The sequence below is a fragment of the Gymnoscopelus braueri genome, assembly GCF_963280865.1.
Source record: "Gymnoscopelus braueri genome assembly, chromosome: 21".
NCBI classification, from domain to species: Eukaryota; Metazoa; Chordata; class Actinopteri; order Myctophiformes; family Myctophidae; genus Gymnoscopelus; species Gymnoscopelus braueri.
In genome coordinates, this window is record NC_137623.1 from 25,956,998 (window position 1) to 25,977,554 (window position 20,557).

Below are 20,557 nucleotides of genomic sequence, written 5' to 3' on the forward strand. Positions count from 1 at the left end.
TGCCAATACTTTTGTACTTTTACTCAAGTAAAGGTTGAATTACAAACAAGTAACGGAGTATTTCTACAATAGGGTATTGTTACTTTTACTTAAGTACAAAACATTTGAGTACTTTTTCCACCACTGCTCTCTCCTCCTCTCATTGTAGGCTCCAGGCTGGATGGAGGGAGGCTGGGAAGCAGACAGAAGGCTTGAGGAGTCACTCAGGCTCAGTCACATGGAGCCCTAGTCAGTGACTGCTGTCCAGATAGAAACCGTTGTTAACACAGACAGCTCTGCCTGGCGTGTGAACACCGTGTCTTTCAACTTTTCATTCAACTTGTGAAAGTGTTTTCACCCAGAACATTGCCAGCATTTGTCTTTCAGCACTTTTCCACGGAATTTTAACTCAGTGAATTTCACCGACAACACAATTTTAACCATGTTGCAAACTTTTGACGCGTTTGTGCTGAAATAATTGTGTGTGTTTTGACAACTTTTTTTTTTTTACCGTGAAACGCCGTGGCTGTCTTTCAACTTTTCATTCAACTTTAATGTGTTTTCGCCCAGAATTGCCAGCATTTATTTTTCCCCACGGAATTGTATTTAACTCGTGAATTTCACCGACACACTTTTAACCATGTTACAAACTTTTGACGCATTTTCACTGAAATAGCTTTTTTTGGTGTTTTGACAACTTTTTACCTGGAGATAACTTTTAAAGGCTGCTGTCTGTCTGTCTCACGATGACCGAGGAAAGCAAAGCCGAACACAGAGCCGAAAGCGGGAAGGACCTGGAGAAACAGCTCCGGTTACGAGTGTGTGTGTTAAATGAACTGTTGAAGACCGAACGGGATTATGTTGGCACACTAGAGTTTCTCATGGTGAGTTAACCTTTTATTTTATTTTATACAAAGACAGCAAAACTTTCACAAAGAGAAAGGGAACCCCTCTAGCCCTGAAACATGACTGTCATATCATGACAGTCATGGACGAACTTCAACCTGGTGTTTGCACTTTCTCCCCTTTGGGCCCGTACATCTACATAAACGTTCAGATTTAAAATATATACTTACCCCCATAGCCACGGATGTTACAATTATGTACGGACCCTTTGAAGTACCCGTATCTACCGTATTGTTCAATAAAAAGCATTTTTACTGAACCATTGCCATTTTTGCCGAATTTTCTCCATATGCTTTCAACTACGCGACCCTATCGGTTGGGAGGTGTATTGCACTCTGATACATTATAACTCTATGAGAAAATAGCCACCGATCGGATTAAAATGCTTTTTGTTCAACAATACGGAAAATACGGGTACTTCAGAGTATCCGTACATAATTGTAACATCCTTGGCCATGGGCTAAGCACTTTATATTTGAAACTTGAACGTTTATGTAGATGTACGGGCCCAAAGGGGAGAAAGTGCAAACACCAGGTTGAAGTTCATCCATGACGGTCGTGACAGACGAGTCGACCGTCGTGTGATCCATGGCTAGGAACCCCTCAAAACAACTCAGCCTACTTAGTATGCACGGTGCATATTATAGGCTACACATTGGGGCTCCCATGCAACAACTTGTCCACACAGTGCATTGTATGTATGTCAATCAGTGGTGTAAAGTAACTATGTACATTTACTCAAGTACTGTACATGAAGTACAATTTTTAGTTTTTTTTTTTTTTTACTTTACTTGGAGTATTTTCAAATTTCAATACTTTTACTTCTACTCCACTTCATCTCAGAGGCAAATATTGTACTTTTACTCCACTACAATTGTTTGAAAACTTTAGTTACTTATAGGTACTTTGTAGATTTAGATTATTATTACAAAACATACATTACCCACTTCAGCCCTAGATACATTTCGGCCATTTGAAAATAGCAGATCTACAAGCTCACAATGCATCGCTTGTAGATCTGCTATTTTCAAAAGATTTTTATACATTTGAAAAGTTGTGAAATTTGACATTCTGCATAATGAGTACTTTCTACTTTTGGTACTTTAAGTACATTTTTATACCAATACTTTTGTACTTTTACTCAAGTAAATTTTGAATTCCAGACCTTTGCTTGTAACAGGGTATTTCTACATTGCAGTATTGATACTTTTACTTAAGTAAAAAATTTGAGTACTTTTTCCACCACTGATGTCAATGTCAAAGTAGCCAGGAATCAGGATGCCAGGGTCTCGTGTTTTAGTGATGTGAAGAGGATTTCTATCACAGAAACTCCTCCACTGTATCAGTGCTGCATATGCGCTGCAGTGACACTCCAAACCAACCACACCCTCCAGGGATAAATGAACTTTTCACATTGCAAGTGTGAAATTGAGAAAGCAGCCTCCAAAAGTCAAAGCATAGCCAACTGCAGTTCTTTCACAACCTGTAGCCTATACCTAAAAATAGCATTTTAAAATGCAATCTAATCTAATGCATTCATTATGTTTAACCTCTTATGACATTGACACTCCTTTATGATACCTTAAAGGGCAAGATCACTTTGGTAGAGGTTTGGGTTGTGTATTTACCTTGCTATGATGTAACTCCAAAGGTGGGCGAGAAATCAAAGATAATTGCTCCATTGATTAGAAATTGATATTTAAAAATATGCTCCTCATTGACTTACATTGTACGGTAAAAGCAGCTCTCAAAGTCACCCTTTTAGCACGTGTAAACGAACGCAAACAAAGTTGAAGTTGACAATATAGAACACCACAAACCCAGTACTGTTTGTTTTTTAAATAAAAATGTCAACTTCCTGTTGATTTTACTATTTGAAGATCCGGATCTGCAGATCCAGTCCGGGTTTTCTTCCTAATAAAAATAGCAAAATCAACAGGAAATTAACAATTTTTATAAAATAAAATAAAAACGTTACTGGGTTTGGTGATGTTCTGTATTGTCTGAATCAACTTTTTTGTGTTAATTTATGTGCTAAAAGAGTGACTTTGAGAGCTGTTTAACCATGCAATGTAAGTCAATGAAGAGCATATTTTAAATTGTCAATTTCTAATCAATGGAGCAATTATTTAAAATTTCTCGCCCACCTTTGGAGTTACATCATAGCAAGGTAAATACACAACCCAAACCTCTACCAAAGTGGTCTTGCAATTAAAAGGCCTAGGCTTGGTGACAGTGAATTTGTATTATGTTTTTACTAGAAATAGCCTACAGTTAATTCTATTCTGTTTAGTATATATACATAGCCTTGCATAGTGCAGCAAAAGCCTAAGACATAGGCTATTGAAGTAAAGAATAGTGGAGATAAACATGTTCACGTTCAGTGGCATCATTATGTGGCATGCTGGTACCCGAGGCTTGTATGGCATCCGCATCCCTATTCCGTGCATGTAATTACTCCCACTACCCACTACGACACAGCATTTAAAATACCTGGGAGCCTAAGCCTTGTCTGTGCCCTTTGCCAAGCTCTGATCTAACCCAGAAGGGTTGAGTTCTCAGTTCTGCCAACCAAGGAGGGCACAGGTGGACTCAAAGGAAAATCTCTAGAGTTGGCACACCAATTTATTAGTGTGTGTAGCTCTCTGAAAATAACATATTTTCAACTATAAATGCAATGCATTTCAGTATCATTTAGACTTGAAAAGCTGTTATTTTTGGCATAAATTGGGTTTGAGAGAAGTACTTGGCTACTGTGGCACAAGAATGACATGCTGGCAGCTTAATGGCCTTACTAAGAAAACAACTGACCTCAAAGACAGGAAGGAATGAAGGGCAACTTTGTGAAAGCTACCTTGGTTACAGCAAAAAGTCCACAAATGTTATTATTTGATGGTTGGTCAGTAATTAATTGTAGCTACAACATTTGACAAAGAATGACAGTTTAACCCATTAAGACCGGGAACGCATCTGTGTCCTTTTTAGATGTCTTTGGCTATTCAAAGATAGCAGATATACAAGCTCATAGCGCGGCACCGAGTGCCGCGCTATGAGCTTGTAGATCTGCAATTTTCTTTGAAAAATCGTGAAAATTTGTGCAAATCTTTGAATATATATATATATTTTTTTAAAGCAGACATTTGTATAACTCAAATCTTTGCTTCTGGGGATTCTACAAATGTCTTCTATATCCTAACAGTTGTTTTCTTTTAAACCTATGTTGCTATAATAATATAAGTGGTTCTCAAACTTTTTTCACGTCAACGACCCCCAAAATTATATGTATTTAGACGCAGACCCCCCTCCATCTCAAAATATTTTGTTCCATGGACCCCCCCCCCCCCCAAGCAATGATTTGAGTTACAAATGTTCTCTTTAAAAAATACATATATTCAAAGATTTGCACACATTTTCACAACTTTTTCCAAAAATAGCAGATCTACAAGCTCGTAGCGCTTGTACATCTGCTATTTTGGAATAGCCAAAGAAATCTAAAAGGACAGAGATGCGTTCCCAGATTGAATGGGTTAACATCTTATGGTTGGTGATGATGTTGATTGCATCGTCACTCAGGCTCAACAGGAAGGAACAGGCATAGAGTGACCCAAAGGGCACGATGATGTGATCCTGTTATATCATGACCAAACAAGCGAGCTATGGGTTTGGATGGCTTCCATTGTGTTTTGTCAGCAGCATATAAGCTTCTCCGTACGATGGGAATTTAGTGGGGAAGTAGGGTGTCACCAAGAGAGCTATATTTCCCAAACCACATGTATACTATATGTGTGTACACACATTCCTCCTCTTGCCAGCCCCCCTACTTCACAGATGGTTCCAATGGAGGGTGGTCGTGGAACCAGGGAGGGGATGCCTTCTTGATCCAAACCGGATCTTGCATGGCCTTTCTTAGAAACCATTCAGGACATTTTTAGAGTATAACGGAATAGGCGCTACAAGGCTGGGAGAGGCTTCAGGGAATCGGCTATCTATCTTGGCCGGGGGTTTGGATAATGCAGCGCCCCCTCCCTCCATCCTCTTGACCCCCCTCCCCCCGCCCCCACACACACACATACACCACCACCACCCGTGGTGCTGGAGCTGGGATTCATTTTAGAAACTGATTGATCCTCACAAGGCAACTCTGTTCTGACCAAGAAGAGGTTTGGGGGGGGGGGGGGTGTATCGGACACAAATCAGACTTAACAGAGAGAGAGAGAACTTTACTGGTTGAACTGTGTGTTATAACCTGAGGAAGGAAAAGGACGGATAGGCGAGAGAAGAGAGGGGATATAGATAAAACTACTGATATTTACACTCTTATCATCTTTCTGCACGATTCTGGAGAGTGTCAGGTGGTCATGGGGCGCTCGGGGCGGTGGGTCTGTCTGGGACTGGATGAGGTGTGTGTTGTAAGTGTGTCTGAGGGCCTGGGGTCAGATGAATGTGATAAAGTATGATAGCGGGATCAAAGGCAACCTACTGGGTCAAGATCTCATACTGATCACTTTCATCGTCTGACCCAGCCCCCCCCCACACAGACGCACACACACGCACGCACTCGCGCGTACGCATGCACAGACAGACAGACAGACAGACAGACAGACAGACAGACAGACAGACAGACAGTCAGTCAGTCAGTCAGTCAGTCAGTCAGTCAGTCAGTCCCACTACACTCCAGCAGTATTAACCACTTAAAGGGATACTCCACTTTCAAATAAAATAAACATTTAAAAAGTAATGGAAAAATCACGGCCCCCTCACGCATTAGAGTGTCCTACTAATGTGTGAGGGGGCCGTGATTTTGCCATAACTTCTTTCATTTTTTTTAAATATTTCTTTTTAATGTTTATTTTATTTGAAAGTGAAATATCCCTTTAAGTCCTAGTACTTTGTCGTACAACAAATGTTTGCCAGTTTTTGTCCAGAACGGGGACATCTGGTCGAAAGTGATGATGAAACGCGATTGACAAAGATGCACAAGCCTGCTTTTTAATAAACTACACGTTTTTCTTCGGCAATGATGCCAATTCACACAGACCTAAAAAATCTCAGAGAGTGCGGTGCAGCCAACACAACTCTCCCTGCACGATGACTATGACTTTTGTCTGGAGTTTTTCAAGCCAAGTTGGCCAGATGCTGCTCATCACAGAGGTCATCTTTCAAAGCAGTGAAAGAGATACTGTGTGAGTGCCTTCTCCTCCACTGTGTGGCCCTCATGGTAGGATAAGCCATGGGGAAAAGTTGGACTGGATATTACCAGAAGAGTTAACCCATTCAATCCGGGAACACTGTGTCATTTTAGATTTTTGAGCTATATATAACCATTATTTCATACTTTGGCTATTCAAAAATAGCAGATCTACAAGCTCGTAGTGCGGCACAGGGTGCCGCACTACGAGCTTGTAGATCTGCTATTTTTGAAAAATCAGTTTTTTTGTGCCTTTTGTAGGGATCGGCGGCCAAAAGCATATACTTTTGGGGGTCCTTGACATGAAAAGGTTTGAGAACCACTGATATAACAACATAATTAAAAAAAAAGAGGATTTAGAAGACATTTGTAAAATTAGCAAAACAATTCATGATTAAAAAAAAAAAAATCAGATCTACAAGCTCATAGCGCGGCACAATATGACCTTGTATATCTGCTATATTTTTTATAGCCAAAGAAATCTTTGGAAGGACACGGATGCGTTCCCGGTCTCAATGGATTAAGGAAAAAAGAGAAAGGGGTGCTGCTGGACATTGCCAGAGGGCTAAAGGGGTGAAAGAGAGGAGGTGTTCTTAAGCGAGTGTCTGGGCCTGATGCCGTCTCTTGTAAACCCATATTTCCTGGTGGAGGAATTCCTTAAAGGTTAGGAAATGCTGGGGAACAATGAGGCTCCGGGTCAGTGGCAGAAGTTGAACTGTGGTACAGAGATTGTTGCTGCTGATCTACCTCAGTTTAACAACACACACACTGTATCACTAAGGTAGTGGAAAACAACACGCCGAACAATGATCTGTGCCGAGACGATCGTTAGAACAATTGGCTCCAGAGCCGTCTCAGCTCAGCGGTGGGCCATATCTAGGTTGCGATCGACTGTTTTGTAATACAGAATGGCAAAGAAAACTGTATCCCTACTGTGCACCAAGGAGGTGACAATGAAGTTGAAGTTTATTTTCAAGGCAGTGTAGTATATATTTTGACAGTAGAGAGAGGAGACAGAAAGAGTGGTAATGGTGTGTATGCAGTAGAGAGACGAGACAGAAAGAGTGGGAAGTGTGTGTGTGTGTGTGTGTGTGTGTGTGTGTGTGTGTGTGTGTGTGTGTGTGTGTGTGTGTGTGTGTGTGTGTGTGTGTGTGTGTGTGAGACCATATGTGACAGGAGTCACGAGAATTTGAACCCATGGTTTCGATATCGAGGCTATGTTCCGTATGGTATTATGTGCATTCATTTATGTGCTATGAGGTGAACAGTCAGTGAAACTAGCTCACAAGCAGTGGTGGAAAAAGTACTCCAATGTTTTACTTAAGTAAAAGTATATCAATACTGCAATGTAGAAATACATTATAAGTAAAGGTCAGAAATTCAAAACTGGTATCAAAATGTACATAAAGTACCAAAAACGTACTCATTATGCAATCGCATTATGCATCGCAACGCATTGTGAGCTTGTAGATCGGCAATTTTCAAATGGCCGAAATGTATTTAGGGCTGAAGTGGTTCATGTATGTTTTGTAATAATAATCAAAATCTACAAAGTAACTAGTAACTAAAGGTTTTAAATAATTGTAGTGGAGTAAAAGTACAACATTTGCAGTGGAGTAGAAGTAAAAGTATTGAAAATTGAAAGTACTCCACTAAAGTAAAAATACCTCAAAATTGTACTTAACTAAAGTACTCGAGTAAATGTCCTCAGTTACTTTACACCACTGCTCACAAGTTCACAACACGTTGTGAGCTTGTAGATCGGCTATTTTCGTTGAAGAGATTTGGTGGTGTAGAGAGGAAAAGGAGGGCACCAAGTATAGACCCCTAGGGGACCCGGTCAAATAAGTAGTTACAGTGAATATAATATGGTTATCTTTGGGTGGAAATGGGTTGTCTAGTTCTAAGTCTAGAGTAGGAGAACCACAATTAACCCATTCAATCCGGGACGCATCTCTGTCATTTTAGATTTCTTGGCTATTCAAAAATAGCAGATATACAGATATACTTGTAGATCTACTGTTTTTGAAAATTTGTGCAAATCTTTGAAATTTGAATATTTATTTTAAAAAGCGAACATTTATAACTCAAATCTTTGCTTCTGGGGGATTCTACAAATGTCTTCTAAATCCTAACAGTTTTTTGAAAAACGTATGTTGCTATAATATCAGTGGTGCTCAAACCTTTTCATGTCAAGGACCCCCAAAATGATATGTATTTGGCCGCGGACCCCCATCTTAAAATAGTTAGTTCCAGGGACCCCCATGAAGCAAGAAGATTTGAGTTACAAATGTTCCCTTTAAAAAAATGATATATTCAAATGTTCACACAAACGTTCAAGATTCTTCAAAGATATATTATTATTTTTGAATAGCCAAATAAATCGTAAAATGACAGAGATGTGTTCCCGGGTTGAATGGCTTAAAGCACCATCTTGTGAACATGTTCATGTACAGTAGTTATAGTCTCTTAGGACCAGGAAGTCTCCATGGATGTTGTCTGCGATATCTCAGAGACCTATCCTTACATAATGAACGATTATAGTGGGAGATTGTGGGCGGCCAGTGGACACTGGTGTTTATCTTGGGACGACCGCGAGCCAAGAAAATGACATTCGCTCTCAGAAATGTCTCGTCGAGAGCGACGAATGAAGCGATAATGTAAACACTCCGCGTAATGAAGTCTTTGCATTGCGCCACTAGTCGGAGGGTCCACTGTGAATGTTTTTCTTTAGACACTCTGCCATTGTTGCTGCTACTGATGGACGGACTTTGAAAGGCACTCGCTCGCTTGATAAGCACTTTACTTTAGGAGAGAAATGGCAGATCGGTGAATGGAGGAAACCTTTCATGTCCCGTTTCTGGAGGGGGAAAAACCGAGCCGCAATTTGGGCTAATATATTCCCAAGAGCCTTGGTTCTGCGTTAAGTGGTCCCTTAGCTACCTTTTCAAATCCCTTAATAAAAGCCTACGGGTCTGTAAAAACCACCACCTCAACTAATGTTTCAAACCTGGATAATACCGTGCGTTAAAATGAGATTAAATAGAAAGTGCCTCAAGACATCCTAATACTGTGCAGTCGCTAATCCTGATCTTTCCCTATGTCTGCTTTCTATTTATATATACGTAGATACATACACACGCATGTATACACACACACACACACACACACACACACACACACACACACACACACACACACACACACACACACACACACACACACACACACACACACACACACACACACACACACACACACACACACACACACACTCTCTGAGACATTTCCTGTACGTATAAAATCCATAAAATTGGCCCTGCTAAGATGTCGCCTCTTGTTGTAAATCAATAGTAGCTTTCAAGTGAAAATGTTTTTGAAGTGAGTTGAGAAATCACTGCTAATGGGTAAAACAGTCACAGATGGATCACTCACAGCCTCTCGCAGTCCCAGGTGTTCACGTCAACCACCCCAGCGAGTGTGTTACTGTACTGTATTATTCTGCGTCTGTGTGTATGGATGGAGGTTCCGCACCTCTCTCCGTCTTGGGGTTTTTGCTTTGTTTACATCCTGGTTGAGGCCTGACGGGCCTGATCAGGCCGCTGATGTTGATTTTGCGTGTGATACATGACCCCAGTGGTAGCCCCCCAAATGGGGTCAGGTCGAGGGGGGGGAGGTCACGAGGAGGAGGACCGTATCCTCTGGATGGACAGCTGATGACCCCAAAGTTCACGACCTCTTGTTCTCTCATCCCCTTCCTGCCTGTTAATCTCAAGACTTCGTGCCAACACCCCCCCCCTCCGCCCCCGGTGCTCTGATGGAAATAGGAACGGAAGATGCTGATGATCAGTGTGTCCAGACTTGATGGAAAAAGAACGCAGAGAGAAAAACGTGCATCTCTCTGTGTATGCATACGTACACACACAGAGAGATACAGATACCTGCAGAGAGAGAAAGGGACTTTTGCACTTTTGCATTTGTGCATGCATGTGCATTTAACCCATTCCATCCGGGAACGCATCTGTGTCATTTTCGATTTCTTTGCCTATTCAAAAATAGTAGATATACAAGCTCATAGCGTGGCACCGAGTGCCTCACTATGAACTTGTAGATCTGCTTTTCAGCCACACCCCAGCGAGTGAGCTGCTCACTCATTCTATCCACTGTTTCAAATGAGAGTTTCTCTATATCTCCATTCTTTCAGGAGGATTGGAGGACCGCCACACGAGACAGTTGGGTATCGATTGGGTTTTATCCAATACCGGGTGCTAAGCCGGTATTTTTTTTAATGGTGCCAGTGCCTAAACGGTGCCAGAACCGCTACTTTTCAATACAAAAACCAGTCAATGACATTAATGTTTTCTTTTGTTGTTTTTTGCCAAGACAAATTTGAACAATGTTGTACCACTGGGGAACACTTGCTGCCAGTGCTGCCTTACTTTGCGCTGATCCTAGATCACCCTAAATCATCCCACAAGTTACACAGCACTACAATACTATTTGGCACTATTATATTACTATGCTGTATCTGTAGGTTCTCGGTACTCAACCCTGCGCGAGACTAGTCAATTTAAAAATCAGTTAACCACCTAAGCCCTATACTTGACTTTGTCCTGTGACAAATAGTGAAAATAGCAGATCTACAAGCTCACACAACGCATCACAATGCTTGTAGATTTGCTATTTTAAAAAAAACGTTTGAAAATTATATAAACTTTTAGCCTATAATGGCATGCCCAAAAAAAAAAAATCTAGTTTTGAAATTGATTAAAAAGCAGAGATTTTCAACCTGATGAAAGGCACAAGCAGGAGTTGCCAGATAATTGGCCTGGAATTTTACGTGAAACCGTACTCATTGCAACTAGCTTTGTCACAAGTTATTGAGGGGGTCCTGGTGTCACATTTAATCCACTGGCTGGTTCTTATTCCTCTCATCTTTCTCTGTCTATAAAGGGCTGATTATCACCTCAGTTCCCTCTTACATGTCTTACAACTCTCTCTCTCTCTCGCTCTCCTTGCTTCCTCTCCCTCACCCCCTCTCTGGCTTCTGTCTCTGTCTCTCTATCTTTTTCCACCCTGGGGTCCCAGAGGCGGTTGCATATGTTCCGTCCATTATTTTCAACGGTTTGTTGACAAGGACCAAATTTTTCCCCCAATGCTACGTGAAAGATAATTATGATTCCTATCTGCCTAATCAGTCTAGGGCTGTTTTCCCTCCTCAGTGAGTTGAGTGGCGCTCCAGTGGACTGAATTTTAATCAGACTGTCTTGCTTTAACTCTGCCTTAAATCACTTATACAGCCACTGATGTGTATTGTGTATATTAAAAAAAGATATGTTTTTATTCCTCCTTGACTATGTTTAATTGGATTTGATTATTATCTCCTCTCAGACAATGCAGGTAGGAGATACTATCTCTCCTATTGTCCATTCCCACCGTAAAGCCCTCAGGCTGAGGAAGCGTCTCGCTTTAAACTAACGTATACTTCATCTTACGACCGTGTCTCTCATGCTGAAAAGAACTGGTTTCCAATTCCAAGTGCAAATCAGTTGTTTTCGTTAAGTGAGAACGAAGTGTAAATTGGGCTTTTGTCGCTTGCAGTTTAATCACCAACAGTGCCTCAGTCAGTCTGCCTTTTATTCTAGCGTATCTTGTTCACATGGATTTATAAATCACTCTCAACTTTATTGTTTGTGATTTTCCGTGTGTACTCAAATACATTTGATTTGGAATTTATCTACGCTATGTACATAGACTGTGTGTGTGTGTGTGTGTGTGTGTGTGTGTGTGTGTGTGTGTGTGTGTGTGGGGGTGTGTGTGTGTGTGTGTGTGTTGTACATGCACACATATAGGCGTGCTAATGTGTGTGCTTGGAGACCTGTCTGGAACCGTGGCTTCAGGCTATAAATCTGTCTCTTTTATCCAGGCAGAAAGATAAATGATAGCAGGGATTAGCTGTGCGATATTGGAAGCCTCTCCTCATCGAGGTCTAGAGTCCCATATCAATTAAAACACTCAATGTGGGATAATCCTTCATCTGGCAGTTCAGCAGCACTGCTAAAGGTTTTGCCGCTGTCTGGTTGCCTTTTCATCCTTTATCATGTGCATCATATCTTCTAAATGAATCAAAGATTGATCCGCCAATTCCCTAGACGTAGCAAATCTGATTAGGGGAATATTCAATACGATGTATACCTTGATTTTTCCTGGTTATAATATTATTGAAAAAGAGAAATGCTGCTATTGAATTGATTTGTGTAAGACTATAAGTACATCATAATTTATAGTGCTTATTGCTGCTTAGATTTCCCTAACACCATAAGTAGGCCCGAGTTGCTCAACTCATGACATTGTTTTGTCTGAGAGTTCTTGTCTTGTGTGCATGTGTGTGCAAAACATGGAAGTTACTGTCCTGTTTAGAGTGTGACATTCAAAGCAAGTTTCATTTTGGCCCTCTTCAGGCCACTTCAGCTCTTATTAGTCTTTGTGTACAGTCCTTTCCATCTCATTTAGAGAGAGAGGGAGAGAGATCCCTTGCTTTTGTCTCGGTGGCCATTTTGTGAGCAGGATTTCCTTCCTTCCTGGCCCTCCCCGTCTTTACATTGTGCTCCATGTTTCCTGCCGCAACACAGATACACACACACACACACGCACACGCGCACACACACACAATTTTACTCCAGATACCCATTTGGCAACATGGTCCTTCATTGCATTAGTAATGGGTTATATGAGCACGTACATGTAATCCACCAAGTGGGTTTAGCGCAGGAGGATGAGTTGACGTTGATAGTGGTTCATTCCTGGCCAGAAGAGAAAGGCAGCCTTTGATTCAGCCCATGCCAGCTGCCTGGTCACATGGTGCCTACGTGCGACAAGTGGCAGAGTGGCAAGACTCCGGTTGACACTTGTGAGGACATACATGTAGTGTGAAAGGGTCATCCTCACAAGGGACTCTGTGTTTTGGTTGGCAAGGCATGCCCCGCCACGGGGATCACCACACACACACACGCACACGCACACGTGCACATATGGGGAGAGATTTGTCTCAAAAGTATTTGTGAATCCAATATCATGATGCACAAATATTCCATGATTTACAAATGTGTTTCCATGATTTACAAATGTGTTTTGCAATCTACAAACACAAATTGTGACTTTTGTAAATATGAATTTGTAATTTTCAAAGGCCATGTCAGGGGCCCCCGGGTGCCACAGACGCACCATTGCTCCAATCCGCACAAAACATGGCACAAACACTGTTCAGGGGTCTGCCATGACAAAAGTCACACCAGGGGCCCCCTAACATGGCTCCCGGGGACCACAGGCACAGTGTTGCTCCAATCCTCATCAAACATGGCACTACATCAGTGTTACAGCAGTGTCTAACATTTCAAATGCCCATAACTCGGTGACCATTGCTCTGATCAGTTTAATGTTGTTAATGAACCCCATGTTGTTAATTATCATTCATATTGGAGCCATTAACCATTTTTAACATAACTCTAATACACATGAATTCAAAACTAGTTTATTCCCATGTAAAAAGTGCCATTCTCAGAAATGCAGATGTCCTTTGTGAACATAAAACAGTCAATCAGTGATGATTAATTCCACATTTCTAATATAATAAACAATTAATTCCATCACTCATATTATAAGCAACAGATCACAGATCACTTCTCCTCCATTTCATTATCAGATGTTGTACAGTGTACTCATATCTTATATTTAGTTTCATACTTCAGCGTGATCGATACTGTTGATTAAATTACATTATTCAAATAATCATAATTTTCATCATGTCCAGCATTAGATCTGCCACTCCGCTTCATTACAGTCAAGATCCTCTTTCTTGACCGCCCTGTGGTTTTGTGGTTTTGTAATGGCCCATGACAGTATTTTTCCCATATGAGTGTGTCTGTATCACAACATTCATGCCTCACACCCAATCGGTGTGTGCCTGTGTGTATTGCAGCAGCGTCGTGCCCCCACACCCTAAGCAGCAGCGTCGTGCCCCCACACCCTAAGCAATCTGTGCGTGTGCGTGTGTGTGTGTGTGTGTGTGGTAATCTGCTTTCACCAGCCCAAAGTGGTTCTACGGTATAACACAACCAAATTACAGGTTATATTCAGATTATATTCTTATCTATTTCTTAATTTCTTCATCCTGTTTGCCACTTCTGAGCGATCAGTCCTGTGGACATCTCCTGTGTCATAAGAGGTTATCATGACCCAATGCACGTCCAGTAACCAGTAACTTTTTGAGTGTATGTATTGCAGTAACATCCTGTCTTAAGATGTGTCATTTTAGCAATACAAGCTTTACACACACAGCATTATGCATTAAAGTGAATGTTATTCAGATTCAGCACCATTGAATTATGTAAAATAGTTAGCTTCCCATTTTTTACCCCCAAATGCTTCTTTTTCCCTGAAATCCCTCCTGTCTAACTGATTAGTGGCAGTGCCCACCTGGCTGTAATTGCCATGGGGTGGGGGTGGGGCAGTCCAAACACATGTGTGGATCTGCAGGTATTTGTGAGTGAATTTGAGACAAGTGTGAATAGCTTGTCTCAAAACTGAATGCGTGTGTTGGTGTACTCACAAATGCAGATTCAACAATTCACACTCTTGATTATATTTTATGATAAATGCGCCTGCAAGTATCAATTCTTTTTACAAATTGCAAATTATATATTTACAAATAGACATATATTTGTATAAATCATAGCACATGTATTTAAATGCCAACTTACAAGTTACAAGTAAGTTTGCAGATAGGAAAATACATTTGTAAAAAATGTTCTTAAAAAAGCATGACCAGGAAAAAGGAATGTATGAGTGTGTTGGTCTACTCACAAATGCAGATTCAACAATTCACACGCAAAAATGAAGATTTACAAATGATTTTTTATGATAAATGCACACACGTATAATTCTTTTTTGTAAAAATTACAAATTCATATTTACAAAAGTCACAAATAAATAATTTGTGTTTGTAGATCGCAAAACACATTTGTAAGTCATGGAAACACATTTGTAAATCATGGAAACACATTTGTAAATCATGGAATATTTGTGCATCATGGTATTGGATTCACAAATAATTTTGAGACAAATCTCTCTCCATATGATATGCACACATACCGGTAAATAAATGTGCATGCCTATGCATCCACATACAGGTACCATGCATGCACATGTGCTCTCAAACACATACACCTGCTCAGATCACTAGGCCTGGTGTATAAGGGTTGGCATCTTCAAATGTGCTTCAGCTTTCATATTTTGTGACATAACCAAGTCAGAGAACATGTTGATTCTTTACAACTGTATGCAATTTAGGGCTCATCTGTTGCTCATTAGCCCAATTAAGGCTATTGTCTGTAAAGAACTAAATTACCAATTATGTGGTTTGGACTCTAAAACTCGTATATATCATGAAGTCTGTGGTGCAGCTGCCTGGCGTATATATGTACTGTATAAAATACTGTATATGTATTTTCAAATTTAATTTAGACTTTGTTGATGAGTTGTCCTCGTAATATGCGCAGACACGTCTGCCTGTCCCCTCTGTGGTTTTCACTCAATCTTTCCATGTCATTCATGTGTCCACTCTGACTCTCTGGCCTCAGAATCCATAAACAGCCAGTGCTGCATGGCCAGACATGATGGGAAATTCCACTTCCCTTTAAATTATTTAATTAAAGACTTGGCTGAGATTCGCTGTTGAGGCCCTGATGGGTAGACATAGACAAGTGTCCCTCTGTCTGTCTCTCGACAGATGCTTGCTCTGCAGACAGCAGATATTTTCTTTTCTTCTTTCTTTCTCTGTTGCTTTCTCTCTTTCTTTCTTAGTTTCTTTCTTTCTTTCTTTGGTAGTTTCAATCTATGGAACCATTTGTTGCTGACAGTATAACACCCACGATTGGACCGTGTTTTTGTGGTCACCAGCCAGTAAGCCCCCACAGTTAAATCTCACGCTAGCCTTTCACCTCATTTCTAGGCTAAAGCCATGACATGTGTGCTGCCAATTTACCGGCACCCCCATAAAAGCCTGACTTAATTATTGGAAAATGACCATAAATATGAGGCCTAATGTCAGGCTCTCTGCATCGGGGCCAAAGTGGAAGTTTCAGTGACTTAAAATAAGTGGTCCCACAAGAGGGAAACTTTCCACGATGTCACTGAAGATGTCACTGGAACCTTTACGCAGACTTGGGTGGATGAGCCACGACATGTTTATCATCACTGTCTAAAGAGACGGGGGCTTCCGAGGCTGGAGTTCAGACTCGTTGAGCAGCCCAGTCCTTTATACCGGAGCAGTCCATCGTCTTTCAGAGATTTCAGCGGCAGAGACCACCCTGAGACCAGTCGTAGGCCTGCTTCGCCAGGTCCATGTATTCACAGAGACAAAGGTGGATCAGGTCCCGGTTAGCCTGACAGAGCAGGGATGTTCACTTTTATTAAGAACAACAGATTACAAAATGTAATATAAGTTGCACAATGTAGCCAACATTCTTATTTTTCCTATTTTACAACAACATTCAAAGAAAGGAAAAACAAGACACACAAAAAAAATCCCATCCATACTGTCCAGTGATATTGCATAACATAATAAAGTGAAATGTTGCCATGGAAATCAAAAGGACACTTGTAAAGATGGTAATAGACAGTCAACCACACTAATGGTGTCATCAAGTGTTACTATTCAGGTAACGAACGAGGGGCAGCCAAACCTTACCAAATTGTGTCTCTTTATTTTTTTTAAGGAGTACCTTATTCTTTTTTTTAAGGAGTACCTTATTTCTTTCGAGGTGAAGTGTGCTAGTCCTTCCATTGAGCCACAGAGAGGGGAAGTTAACCACTTTGAATCTGGCTTTCCCTATTTTGGGCATGTTATTATAGACAAAAATGTCCCCCCAAAAATTCAAAACATTTAACAATTCTTCAAACATTTTGAAAATAGCGGATATAAAAGCTTGTGGATCTTGTCTTACAACGAAGTACGTCGTAGAGCATAAGTGGTTAATACAGTAGGGGTTAGATTAGGAGAAATGATGGGCCAGGGGGTAATTACATCTCAGTGGCTTTTACTTGGCTAACGATGCTGCCTGGGCAGAGAGACAGAAAGAGAGACAGACAGAGAGAAGAAGATAGCGACTGAGTGTCTGAGACTGACAAGCAGAAAGCAAGAGGAGAGAGAAAGAGGCTGGAAGAGCTACAGTAGCTTTAACTTTAATCCATTAAGACCGGGAAAAGCATCTGTGTAATTTGTAGATTTCTTTGGCTATTAAAAAAATAGCAGATCTACAAGCTCATAGCGCAGCACCGAGTGCCGCGCTATGAGCTTGTAGATCTGCTATTTTTTTTAAAAATCTTGAAAATGTGTGCAAATCTTTGAATATGTATATATTTTTGAGATGCGGGGTCCGCGGCCAAATATGTATAATTTTTGGGGTCCTTGACATGAAAAAGTTGGGAGCACAACATTTTTAGATATGTATTTGGCCGCGGACCCCCATAAAAAAAAAATATATATATATGTATTCAAAGATTTGCACAAATTTTCACAATAAAAAAAAATAAGTTGCCCAAAGAAATGTTAAAATGACACAGATGTGTCCCCAGTCTTAATGGCTTAAACAGAGGCTGACGCAGCATGTTTCCCTTCTCCTTGCCAGTGCTGCTGAGATCGATGGCGGTGCCTCCGGAGCAGAGGATTCAGAGTTCAGACTGTGAGGCTCACAGAGTGGTAATCAAATGAACAATCGGGACGGGTGACAGTCATGCTTTGGTAGGACGCCACGGATTGGACACAATGCTGCTTAGTCATCTCGCAGTCCGATGGAGTGTGCTGGTGTGTGGCTGCAGCGTTTGGGAATCGCAAGCTATCAATGGGGGAACGGTTTCTTTTAGTTGTTGCTTGGAGACTGCAGGGGAGCCATAGCGTGAGATTGAGACTATAAGGACCAACTCTCAATTTAACCCGTTCAATCCAGGAACGCATCTCTGTGTCGTTTTAAGATTTGAGCTATATAACCATTATTTTATACTTTGGCTATTAAAAAATAGCAGATATACAAGCTCGTAGCGTGGTAGATCTGCTCTTTTTTTGAAAAATCTTGAACATTTGTGCAAATCTTTTGCTCAACTCAAATCTTTGCTTCTGGGGGTCCCTGGAACAAAATATTTAACAAATGTTCGCTTAAAAAAATATTTATTCAAAGATTTGCACATCATTTTTTTCTATTTTTTAATAGCCAAAGAAATCTAAAATGACACAGATGTGTTCCCGGATTTAATGGGTTAAAAGAGACTTGTCTCGTGGGTTAACATCCAATTTCACAGGCTGAAGCCACAATTTCCCACAAGCCATCTTCTTAATGTTGAAGACGCCTGGCATCCATAGTGCTGCCATGGGTGAAATTGAACATACCATTATGCTTATGGGCTATATACGGTTTGATACAGATAATATTATGCACTCATCTCACTCTTCTCACTGTCTCAACCAGTGTGAGTGTAACTGGCTCTGAGACAGATGGGCCCGTTGGCATGGTCCAGGGGTCTTCAACGTTTTCCAGGCCAAGGACCCCTTAGCTGTGAGAGAGATGAAGCAGGGACAGCAGAGACACTACATATTGTATAAAACTTTTTCATAGATTTCATAGTTAGCTTCATAGACTTATCAGTGTTGTGTGAATTAATGTTTTTATTTATTTCAGACATTTAACCACTTAAACCCTCAATACCATGTAAACTTGACCCTTGGCTCTGTACTTGGTCTTTTGCCCTCTACACCATCCTCTTTGCCGAAAATAGCAGATCTACAAGCTCACAACGCCTCGCGCTGCGAGGCGTTGTGAGCTTGTAGATCTGCTATTTTCAGGCTAATGTTCCCCTCAGAATAGGGATTCTAGGGTTGAAGTGATTAATGTAAAAAAAAAAATGGCGGCCCCCCTGTAGTAACTCTGAGGACCCCCTAGGCCTGTTGAAGGCCCCTGGCATAGTCTGTTTCACCCCAAATGTTTAGATATTGCTTTGAGTCCGTCGGCCATCGAAAGGGCCGCAATAACATCATCAGACATAAGAGTAACTCTCTTTTAGATCTGTGAACAGTTTAACAGTTTAAAGTGTTATAAAGCTAGTTTGCTTCCTGTGCTCAGTAATTATTTTGACAGGCATTTAAGCCATGAAGACCGGGAACGCATCTGTGTCATTTTAGATTTCTTTGGCTATTCAAAAATAGCAGATATATAAGCTCATAGCGTGGCACCGTGTCCCGCGCTATGAGCTTGTAGATCTGCTATTTATTTATTTTATCGTGAAAATATATATTTTTAAAGCGAACATTTTTAACTAAAATCTTAGCTTCTGGGGGTCCCCGGAACAAAATATTTTGAGATGGGAGTCCGCGCCCTGTTAGGATTTAGAAAGACATTTGTAGAATCCCCAGAAGCAAAGATTTGAGTTTCAAATGTTCGCATATGAGCTTGTATATCTGCTATTTTTGAATAGCCAAAGACATCTAAAAGTGACACAGATGCGTTCCCGGTCTTAATTCCCGGTCTTAATGTTGAGCATGAATGCTGCCTCATACCCCAATTAAAGTTTTATCCGGGATGAACTGTTTACATCTTTGGGTCCTGTCCTTGAATAGTGAATAAACAGAATATTCACACGTACTGTGATGAGGCAACAGTAAACAGAATGAGGTGTTTACGGGCCTCAGTGTTTTGACTAATATTAGCATAGCCCACTCTATCATATTAGAATTTCTCATAAACGGGATGTAATTTATTGCTAAATGGATATGGCATGTTTATGCATGCGCTCTCTAGACAAATGCTGAGGATAAGTGCCCCAAATATCAGAAAATCAACGTTCCTGTAAATACACAGCGGCGTGGAAGGAATGTTAAAGGACGACTTCACCCATTTTCAACCTTCACCCATTTTCAACCTATCTTCATGTAACTGGTCCTCACTAATGCTCATTATAATATGGTACCATTTTTGCCTACTCGGTTTGTGTCTCAGAGGAGGGCTGTGGACAGTTCAGAAACCCGCCTACCAGTGACATCATCGATGGGGAATCCAAGCTAATAGAAACTGCAGGCTTTCTATTCCTGGAAAGTTAGCATGCTATACTGGAAGCCGTTGTTCTCACGTTGATAAATATATATATATATATTTTAAAAAAAAAATCTTGTTTAAAAACAAAATGTCACACGGGTTTCTGAAGTGTCCACAGCCTATGAGACACAGACCGAGTAGAATTTATTTTACCATATTATCATGAGCATTAGTGAGGACTAATTATATGAAGATATGTTGAAAATGGGTGAAGTCATCCTTTAATATTTTGCAGCCTTTTCAACAGCAGAGAGCTGTGTGCACTGTATGTTTAACACACTATATGAAAGCACTGTATGTTGGTCAGGCTACTGTGATATTGTTGTCTCCGCCAGACTGGACA

At 40.8% G+C, this 20,557-nt stretch overlaps 1 protein-coding gene across 1 annotated transcript in view; it reads left to right on the forward strand.

Annotated features, from left to right (window-relative positions):
- The first annotated feature begins 234 nt into the window (after positions 1-234).
- Positions 235-20,557, forward strand: part of prex2 (phosphatidylinositol-3,4,5-trisphosphate-dependent Rac exchange factor 2) — a 149,295-nt gene continuing 128,972 nt past the window's right edge. Inside the window, exon 1 of the mRNA XM_080417598.1 lies at positions 235-863. Within this exon, the coding sequence (XP_080273724.1) occupies positions 726-863 (138 nt within the window). The 5' untranslated portion in view covers positions 235-725. The remainder of the gene's footprint in view (positions 864-20,557) is intronic.